Below are 11,050 nucleotides of genomic sequence, written 5' to 3'. Positions count from 1 at the left end.
GGGCGTTGTGGTGGCTTGAGGAAAGTGGAGTCAAGAGTGCAGTGATTTGCACTGAGTCTTTGTCATCTCTGATGGCCCTGGAAGGAGGTGAGGGTTGTAAAGCTGATTACAATATACAGGTTAGAGATGGTGGGTTTTGACGTGGCTTTTCTGTGGGTGCCAGCTCATGTTGGAGTTGAAGGCAATGAAATTGCAGATGGCCTCGCTAAGGCAAGCTTAAAAGAAGTGAGCGTTCATTTTAAAGTGCCTTTTGGGAGAACTGAGTGTCGCTCGTTTGTTATGGATGCCATAGGAAAGCAGTGGCCGCAAATGTGGGATGTTGAAATCAGGGGAAGAAAGTCATATGGTATTGTTCCTTCAGTTAACGGCACCATTATAAGATCTGGCCTCTCTCGGCAGGATGATGTCAAGCTGACACATCTCCGGCTGGGCCATTGTGGGTTGGCTAGTGGATTGTTTCTCATTGGAAATTGTGAATTTTATGATGTCCCTGAAACCGTGACTCATTTTATTTTGCATTGTTCTGCTTATGCAGAGCAAAGAAAAGATATGTTCTGTGTGCTTACATCATTGGGAATTAACACCTTTTCCCTAAGGATCGTTCTAGGTCAAGGAGCTTCCCCTAAAGAGAGGGCAATGGCAGTCATAAACTTTCTGAGGAGCACAGGGTATTATAATAAAGTGTAGGGCAGATAATTCATTGTGTTTTCTAGGTGTACATTCTGACAAGTGGGGAGCAGCAATGCACTAGCCGTGCCTAGTCTGCCGGAAATAAAAAGAAGAAGAAGAAGAATAATGTCGGACATGCGCAGAACGCACCGTGTTTCCGGTACAGATCGAGCACACGCGCGTGCACACACACACACACACACACACCGGCTCCATAGACGAGTCTTTTTCCACTATGGCCTTATTGTGAGCGAGTTTAACGTCAGTTGTGTACATACGTAACCGGCAATCCGTCGCCATCTACTCGTTGAACATGGATCCCCGGTCCAGAGGCTTTTTCCCGAGCCATCGGGTTCATCAGTAGTACTCTTGAATCGCTATATTAGTTGGTTTTGTGCACTGTCACTTTTGCACGCTCCTGAGGCAAGTTGACTTTTTTTTTTTTTTTTTGGTAGCATTCACTCCCATCTGCCGGTAAGCTAACTAGCTTAGCTCGTTAAACCAGTCGTGTCATATCCTGGAATACCTGGTAATGGAAACTTAACCATTATGTACTTTAATTAACAGAAGGAGGGTTTTTCAGAGGTTGACTTCCCCTGTTCTAAGCCATTATTCATTCCTGGTAAGAAAAGTAATTATTTTGTTTTTACACGTTAAGTCCACCCATGCTTCATCTGTGTGAAAGAAACGGGAGCTAGCCCTTTAGAGGAGGCCTTACCAGCTCTCAGGCCAAATATAAAATGATTTAGTAAACTACGAATAATGTTTAATTGAATCTAAACTATACTAATGTTATAGTTTAGTTGCCACTTCAGCTCGAGGCGTTTCGTTGTTGATTAGCTCGTTAGCTTAGCAGAAATGTTAGCTAGTACTCATTAGCTCACACTTTCTACTGGCTATCTAATCTGTTTATTATGGTCGATTATGGTGGTGAATTCTAATGTTTACTGTACAACGTTCAAGTACATTTTTTTTATAAACAACTAATCTATTTTATTAACGTGGCTGGAGCAAAAGTAAGGTGGCGATTTCGGGCCTGTAATAAACCTTCCGCGGCAGACCCAGCCTGGATCCGCTGAAACCTAAAACATTTTAGTGTTTTTCGTGCTAATCTGTGCCGGCAAATGCGTCGTTTTGCGTTTTGTGGTGATATATCTATAAACAAGCTGTCACTTTGGTGGATTCACGTTCAGCCACGTATCAAAATGTCAGTGATGGTGGGACACGTAGTCTAACTCTGGTCCATTAATATTGTTTATATCACATCAGTAATTCAAATTAATTTTTTAACGGCATTTCCCAAATTTCTGCTGGTAGTAGAGCCATTGGGTAACGTTGCCTATTTATCTAAAAGCATGACACGAGTTTAAGAGCTAACTGTTAGCCACAGTTCGCATGTCAGCAGGTTGATTGCGCGTCTGTTAACAGTCGCTCCATAGAAGCTTTATTCAAACGTTTGTTAGAGCACGTAACCTGTTGTGGTGTGGGGAAAAAAGTTGACTGTTTCAGTAAACCTTCCAGACGATTAATGGGAAAATGTGAATGTGTCTAGCATTAGCAAGAGCTAAATGAACTTTGACCTCTGGTGTCCATTTTCCAAATTGAACTTGTTCCATGGAACAGCTTCTCTGTACAATATACCTCACTGTATTTGCTACCTCCCATGTGATTTCACATTAAGATTTCTCAGTGTTCTCAACTGTGTGTTCTGTAACAACTGCTGCTGAAGAAAGTGGTCAAAGTTGATGAGTTGAAGACTTAGAGGCGATGGCACCTAAGCTGTGACCCCAGGCAGCAACATATCTCAGCAAATTGGACATCTCACCATCCCTGAAACACAATCACTGCCTCTGTATACTTACTTAGTAATGCATACTACCCAGCCGTTACTGTAGTATGGACTAGAACTAAGCAAGTGAGTAGCAAGGACACAATTTGGAAGTACTATATATTGCTGCTGTTTTGCCTGTCCTTGGCCCGGGATGTTTACAGATTACTCATATGCACATATCCATATATGATAAAAAAATTTCTGTTTTGCAATGGAAGACTTCTATTTTAATCTGGTTCCTGATATATTAGTGTTTCCTCTATGTACTGTGCAAGTAGTGAACAGGAAAAACATTGGAAGTTTGTGTGACTGGGCCAAAGTTGCGTCACTCCATACCACCTCCCACTGCTCGCACTCCATTAGAGACCGTCTGTGAAGCTAAATGGGCCATGGTAAAGCATGGCAATAATTACTAAGAAATATCAAGAAGATGAGAACAAAATGCATACATGGCTCTTGCTGTGATTGTTCAGATCAGTGTGTGTGCGCCATGTCAGAAAGCACTGACGTGCCGTCCTGTGGTTGTTGTGTGTAATTATATAGTTAGTATTTTTGTCTTCTACAGGACAGCTGGCAAAACATCGCCGCCCTCATGCAGAACTACAGAAGAACGTGAAATGAACAAACCACCACAGCCTATAACGGGACCTACTTCTGTCCCAAATCCTGCCCCTTCCCTGGACTGACACAGGTGAGAACCTGTGACTTTGTGGAATCCTTAATGTTTTTGGTCGGTTTGATTTATTGCTGCTTTGTGTGTCTGCTGTAGGCTGCCTACGGTCCAGGACAGCCTCCTTCTTTGGTGTTTGCCACCCCTTCTCCTCCACAAATGAATTCTGCACCACAGCCCAGACAGGTATTGGTCTCTGCACACTTAAAAACAAAAAAACAAAAACAATAAAAGTCTTTTTGAAATTTTTGTGGCTGGCATCAATTCATGTGGAATATGTCCCACATTTGGATCTTCTTTCTTATTTATAATAATTGCTGACAAAGCTTTGTCTGCTTGTGAGGCTTTGCCCAAATCTGTGCCTGCTGCAGCCTGTTGGCCCTCTGATTCCACCTAAATGTCAATTTTGTCGACTTTTCTTTCTTGCTGTTCTCCCAGTTTTCTGCGGGGCCCCGTACTATACACCAACAGGTACTAATGCTCCTCAGTTGTCCTTATGTTTTGTATATTGTCTTTTTGTAATGCATGCTTTCAAAAGGAAGTTGTGGAGGTCTCGATGAGAACACTGACTCAGGCACTTGAGATGCTGGGGTCAATTCTCACTGAGTGCCTTTCCTTATCTGTCTGTAGAACATGTCGTCTCACAGCTGGTGGGTTACCAGTGTTTCTCAACATTGTTCATTGTGTACTTGCCCATCACATATCTGCTGGGTCTTGTCTTTAGTTTGTTTACATTGCTTTTGTGACAAACTCACCCCCACTAATGACAGTGTGACTGTTGTGAAATTTTTAATATCTTTTTTGATCTAAGGAATTTGGCCATGCAGAAGAATTGGATTTAATTGATGATACCTCACAGAGCAAGGACAATCCAAACATTGGCTTCTGTTATATATTACAGAAAACTGAAATGAGCCATTTTAGGCTTAATTTATGTTTATAGTAGATGAAATTCTACATGCGCAGTCACAAAACTGTGCAGCTTTGAGGACATTAAACATACCATCAGCCATACATGTATTTAATGGTTTTTACAAATAGTTTTAATTATATTTTGTACAGTATGACCACTTTAATATTTCATCTCCAGCTATTTGCTCTGTGTAGAAGAGATTTCAATACAATAACCTGCTGAGACGAGGCGGCTTTTTCAGCCACTCGGCAACATCAGAGTTTTTAAGGAATATGCTGCAAGCACCTGTTCCCTGGCATGTTCCAGGAACCTATTTCAATGTCTGTTAAATTATAATGGCACATTTTTAACTCAACCCTCCACATTGTGTCTTGTCTTCATTTTTGCCTCAATCTCACTCCCTCTCTTGCTTTCTGCTTATGTGTTGCACGGCTGAAGGGTGGATACAGAGCAATGCAGGTAACAGCTTTTCTCTTCGACCTCGTCAACCTGGGCTAACTTCAGTGGAAGAGGGAGAAATGACCAGCGCACTGTTTTTGTTTGTTGTGAGCAGAGCCATTTCTGCACCAGAATGAAAACAATAAAACAGCGAGCTGTTGTTCTGACAATGACATACATGCCCCATATTGTAATCTGGTTGGAGGATAACGGACAGTGAGCTAAAAGGAATGGCAAATTGTTCAGGAATCTGTAGTTGTGTATGAGGGAGCTGTGCTGAATAGGGCGATAAACAGTGCAGCACACAAACGAGCAAGATAACTGCTGCCTTCCTTTTGATACTCGTAAAGCTTAAACTGGGAGGCATGAAAACGAGTGAGGTGGCAAATAGAAATATTTTATGATTGTGCCATGTTCACCACTAGTTTGACATCAAAATTTGTGGAGTAATTTCCACCAAAGGAGGTGGAAAAAGTAAATCATAACCACAACTATAGGTAGTGCCAGCCCTGATAGGGTGCAATTATGGTTTCTACTTAATTACTGGTGCAGAGGAAGAGCTTTGCTTGTGCTATGATACAGTCGTCATTCTGCTTCCATCTGTGCCTCATCTGTTCTGCAGGGGTACTATCAAAACAGACCAACAATGGCCACGGGTGCCCCACGGGTCCAGACGAGTAGTGGCCCACGACCCGTTGGACCCACCCATGTCTACCCGCCCAGTTCACAGATGATGATGATTTCCCAGCAGCAGCTTTCTTTTGCTGGGTCCCCTCAAGGCTACTTCATCCCTTCTGGACAGGTTGATGGACCTTTTTATAATAATCATCCTACACACATCCACAATGCTTTGGTGTTCCATTGTGAACTTTGAATCTGTAGGCCACTTTACTGTGCTTGACCTTTAGCGTTCATCTCAAAGATTAAAATGATTGTTTCTAGATTACTTAATTAAATTTTTTTTTTGGTGTTTTGGCAGTACCGGCCTCCGTATATGGCACCTACTCAGCAGTATCCTGTAACCAGTGGTACAGCAGGTTTCTATCCAGGCACAAGCCCTGCAGAATATTCTGCATATGGTAAGAATTATTTTCAACAGCTGATGCACAGAATTATAAATGTAGTCAACACAGGTGAAATCCATATTTATCTTAAACATAAACCATCTAGTTTAAATTCTTACTCTTTTGTGTGTTTTTTTTTTTTTGTTATTTTGCAGTGTGCTTTGATTTTAACATCACTTGTGTGATATGTTTGGTTCTAAAGTCTGTATGTGTTGAGCAGTGAGTTGTGGAGGTCTGGCTCTGTTGTGCTTGCGTGTGTTTTTATTTTTCCTTTCCCCCTCCTTGTCTGCTGTTCCTTGCTGCTTTTCAGGTTCCATGACATGTTCAAGACCAATTCTGTTGACATGCTTCCTCATTAAACAGGATGTTGAAGTGAGAATGAGAACGGACATGTTTGATTATTTGTGATGACTCAACTACATATGTCAAAAGGCAGAATGGATTTATTACAAATTTGAGATTTGAAAACCTTAAAGGAGCTGGCCTGCCATTATGTAAGAAAGCCTGGGTTTGAATCCTGCCCATGCTGCCTGTCTGTCCTTGGACAAGGCACTTAATTTACATAGTCCCAGTCCACCCAGCTATAAACGGGTACCGGCCTTGGCTGGGGAAGTAAGCGTCATTGTCATCTTTTCCAAGGGGAGTCTCAGACTCATCTACTGCACACTTTGGAATCAGAAGGCAGGCATCGGCACCAGTGGGCCTCAGGGTGTATATGAAGGGCAGAGAACATTAAAACTGCTCCTATGTCAGCACAATACCATCCCTGAAAAATCTCCCCCCAACTCAACCACTGATGTGTGACAAGATGGTCTGTGTTTCAGCCAGCCAATACGAGGTCTGTTAGAAAAGTATCAGACCTATTTTTTTTTTTTTTTTTTTTTTGCAAATACAGTGGTCCCTCGTTATAGCGCGGTTCACCTTTCACGGTCTCGCTGTTTCATGGATTTTTTTTAGTGCAATTTTGCATGCTTCTTCTCTTTTTTTTAACTGTCTGCTGTGCTTAGTTGCAGCCAAAATCTGGCAACAGGTCCAGAGACTACACTCGCTGTTTTGATGCAGAGCACTCCAGCAGCCTGCAAGGATAGAATTCAGCAGCGCTGCATGGTCTCGGTGGCCACTGAGAGAAGTTTGTATCTTTTTAATGACTTGGATTCTTTGCGGGTCCCGCATCCGTCCCACAACGGTAACATCGGTGGCAGTGAGTGAAGAAACAGCACGCGCATTGTGTTCTGCGTGTGTCTGTTTATAAGAATCTTCTCGCTCAGAAGAAAAAAAGAGCGCCAACAACTACCAGGTGTTCTTCACTCTGAAGACACCTGCCCCGAGGTGGAAAAACACGCTGCGCAGCGACGTCAGGACAAAGAGGCGCGATCAGAGGAACTGTGAAATACTGGTCTGTCACTATTAATAATTTCTTGTCCAACCTCGTAGGTTGATCGTTAAAATTAAATTTGTTAGTTCTAAAAGCCATCATGATTATTTATAGGAAAATGTTCTATTTTTATTTCTCAAACAAATGTTTGGGCCTGAAAACAGGTTTTGAACTTTGGGTTCATTCTATAATACTGGACTTATTTTTCTACTAAGGTTTGAACTTTGAGAGTGTTTACACAGGAGAGAAAAGTAGAGGTGCACCGATCGATTGGCCACCCATCATTATCGGCCGATCATGCCTTGATCGGTTTGATCGGTTATCGTCAAAATGCGCGGTTAAAAAGGACCAATCACAACAGTGCACAGTTGTTTTGGGGGGTGTTTGTCAGGAAAATGATAACTTCTCTACATTGATTACAGACCCTGCAGCGGGTCCGTGATCAACTTTTCTGCAGCGCGGCTTTGCTCTGAACCTTGAACCAATCGAAGCAGTGGTTCGCAGATTGAAGCAATGCTTCGATCTGTTGCTTCGTTTATACTTTTTCTTTCGCTTAATTTTCCCCCGCTAAAACCCTAAAGAGCATACGTCTGAGTATTATTTACCTTTTCTATGTTAAACCGACCTGTTATGGTCTTCTGAAACAGTTGATGTATTTTATAACTTAAAAACGGGAGCGATGCTAACGCGTTAGCATGTCTATGGCATTTTCTATGTTAAAAGTTAGCATTACGCATTTGCAGCTGTCATCACGTTCGGGTGCATTTGTTTTCAAATTGTAATATTTCTTAAATTTATTTTTGTTTATGTATTAATAATCTATATGCTTATTATATACAATTTTAGAGAGACAAAAAGAACCTGAATAGAAACACAACAGAAAATATTTAATGGCAACTAACAATGAACATACATAAATAAATACATACATACAGAAATAAATGTTTCCTGTGAACACCTAGTGTCTCTCACACCTCCACTTCATCCCTGTCTTATTTAAGTTTAATGATAGTTTGTTTCAGTCAAAACATATTTTTAATCTGTTAATTTCTTCAGTGATTTTCTCCAGAACTATCTGCCAAACTAGAAAACTGCTGCATCCTAGTAAGAGCAGAATACTACTGGAATGAATTTAAATAAGGAAAGTTTTTTTTTCTCACTAAATGGATGCTGCACTCACTCCAGTTTATCGTCTGGAATAGCCCCAGACTGCATTTCAGAGCTTCTAGAATTGAAACATTTTCGTGCGGGTGATGTTGGGGGGGTAATTTTGGGTTTCAGCTTTTTTTTTGTTTTTCACCACTTTCATCCCTGAATATGTCAATCGTGAGTCATGTTTGTGCGGATTAAAGTTACTAACTGGGACTCCTGTCTTGTTGCGCGAAAGAAAAGAGAATCGTCCTCCATTCTGTTCACACAGCTCCAAACGCTGCGCGGCTCTCTGAGTCAAGTTAGAATGATAGTCGAGTCTGAATTAATAACTTCAAAGTGAAACACCGTTTTATTTTTGTTTTTGCTTTCCTCTGTGACGTAAACTCATTTTGACTTCTGATATGAGCTGGACGGACAAGTAGAGCAGTCGCCATCATCTAATGTAGTCCATGTCCGTCCAGCTCATGTCAGAAGTCAAAATGAGTCAAATGGCTCTGAGAGATCTAAATAGACTGCTGTGTAATGAATGGAACCACACTGCCATCTAGTGGATATCCAGTGTGCGTGAGTGTGTATTTGTGAATCAGTAGGCATTTTTTTTTTGTGGATCTGTGGATTTCGCGAAAAGAATGTCTCAAAATTATGTCAGAGGAAAGCGATGAATGCATGTAATTGGTGATCCACAAATACTGAAACTCAATTCACAAATACAATTTCCAGTTTTACAAATGTAATTTTTTTTTTTTTTTTTACAAATAGTTTTATATTTGCAAATACAACATTATTTGCAAAGACCAATTTACAAGTTACAAATATGAAATTTGCATTTGTGGATATCTGAACACATTTGCAAATCAATGATTATTTGTAGATCACCCTGTGTGCATTTACAAATATTGAGACAATTTTAACCCCATAGAATGAGGGCTGTATTTTACATTCTCAACGTTCTGTAGGCTGTAACCTGAGCAACATGAAACATGGAGGAAAAAAAAAAGCTTGCTGGTAGAACAAAGTCAGTGTAATAAAACAAAAGTTGGCAGTTTATTCTAGTGTCTTTATTTGAATGCATGTTTTTTTGTTTTCATCATTAAGTTTTAATGTAAAAATAGTCCTATACATTAGACCTATATTCTTATTTTGGGCATGATCCAAATATGTACTTGATCGGTATCGGCCGATCAAAATTTCGGTGATCGGCCTAAAAAATCCTGATCGGTGCACCTCTAGAGAAAAGTGAGAAAATGTGTGTAGTGAGGGGTTTTACAACCTTAAAACATCTATAATAACTGTAAAAAATAACACTTGCTACTTCGCGTAATTCACCTATCGCGGGCTATTTTTAGAACGTAACTCCCACGATAAACGAGGGACCACTGTACCTGATGGATTTGAATCACGTGTGCTTGCATGAGCCAACTTGAACCTTTGTGCGCATGCATGAACTTTTTCACGCCTGTCGATTGCGTCATTTGCTGGCAAGCAGCCTTTGTGTGAGGTCGTGTGTTGTGCTCTCGGCAGATTTTCATTGCAAGGAAAATGACGGAACGACTGGAGCAGCGCTGCTGCATCAAATTGTGCCAGAAACTGGGCGACAGCTAGGTGGAAACCATTCGGAAGATTCAGACGGCTTTCGGTGACTTTTCAGTTGTGTGACTATCCGAGAAATTGTGGAAGAGGTGGGCATGTCACAGCATGTCCTGTGAGACTTCAACACGAAGGTGCTTTTGCTCTGCCATCAGCAGCTTCGGCATGAATTTCGCCGCCAATCTTTTCATGGCCAAATCTTCTGTCACAATGGAATGTGCTGATGTCCACGTCTTCCGCAATTTCTCGGATAGTCACATGATGGTCCCACATCACCACAGTGTTCACTTTGAAATGACCTGTTCATTTCAGCATGTTGATGGCCGACCGGAGCGTGGCTCGCTCTCCACCATTGTGCGGACGTCTTTAAACCGGTTGTACCGCTCCTTAATCTGTGTGATGCCCACAGGATCATCACTGAAAGCCGTCTGAATCTTCTGAATGGTTTCCACCTGGCTGTCGCCCAGTTTCTGGTAAAAATTTGATGCAGTAGCGCTGCTCCAGTTGTTCGTCTTTTTTCCTTGCAATGAAAATCAGACGAGAGCACAACACACGTTCTCACCCAAAGGCTGCTTGCCAGCAAATGACGCAATCGACAGGCGTTAAAAAATTCATGCATGCACACAAAGGTTCAAGGTTTGCTCATGCAAGCACACGTGATTCAAATCCATCAGGTTTTTGCAAAAAAAAAAAAAGGTCCGATACTTTTCTAACAGACCTCGTATGTACCGCTTTCCCTCTTTATAGGGGCATATAAGGCAGTGAAACACAGATGATTATCTGATCTGATCACCTGTTAACAATCTGTTGTAAATGAAGACCTGCACCCTCCAGATTGCTATACAACATGGCTGGAGGCCTCTGCCATCACTTTTAAATGTGTATCTCTGCATTTGTATTGGAGTGTTAAAAACTTTTAATCCTTCATGTGTATTGACACAGTAGTTTCACTGAGAGCATTTTACAGGCACACATTTTTGCATCTTGTCACATGTGCCTGGACCTACCTTGTGTTTATCCTAGGACTGTGGTGATGAGGTTCACAAATGCAGTCTCCACATTGTAACCCTCGTGCCACCAAGCGTAGCAGCCGAAAAGCTCTGCTATCCAACACAACTGTAGTCTGGTCTGTTGTTGGCTGTGATACAGGTCAACTGAAGCAATTGGGTTAAGAGGACCTTGTACAGGGCACCTTTGGGCTGTGTTAGAGGGTGGATTAAGTGCCGTAATTCTGTTGACATGGTCTCTTCATCGTTTAAGCCATAGTTTTTCTCAACCTTTCTCATCATTTGGTGGAGGTGATGGGAGTACTGTCCAATGCGTTAGTCCAGACAAAAGGTGCTGACCCAAA

General features: G+C 41.6%; 1 protein-coding gene across 1 annotated transcript in view; it reads left to right on the top strand.

Moving 5' to 3' along the window:
* Window positions 1-873: 873 nt before the first annotated feature.
* Window positions 874-11,050, top strand: part of eif4g1a (eukaryotic translation initiation factor 4 gamma, 1a) — a 53,322-nt gene continuing 43,145 nt past the window's right edge. The window contains 9 exon segments of the mRNA XM_034183003.1: window positions 874-1,143; window positions 1,237-1,291; window positions 3,066-3,172; window positions 3,175-3,191; window positions 3,270-3,356; window positions 3,609-3,641; window positions 4,522-4,542; window positions 5,144-5,323; window positions 5,501-5,600. Coding sequence (XP_034038894.1) covers window positions 3,118-3,172; window positions 3,175-3,191; window positions 3,270-3,356; window positions 3,609-3,641; window positions 4,522-4,542; window positions 5,144-5,323; window positions 5,501-5,600 — 493 coding nt within the window. The 5' untranslated portion in view covers window positions 874-1,143; window positions 1,237-1,291; window positions 3,066-3,117.

The sequence above is a fragment of the Thalassophryne amazonica genome, chromosome 12, assembly GCF_902500255.1.
Source record: "Thalassophryne amazonica chromosome 12, fThaAma1.1, whole genome shotgun sequence".
In the NCBI taxonomy this organism is placed as follows: Eukaryota; Metazoa; Chordata; class Actinopteri; order Batrachoidiformes; family Batrachoididae; genus Thalassophryne; species Thalassophryne amazonica.
The sequence above is the reverse complement of the archived record's forward strand: the minus strand, read 5'-3'. Positions and strand labels throughout refer to the sequence as shown.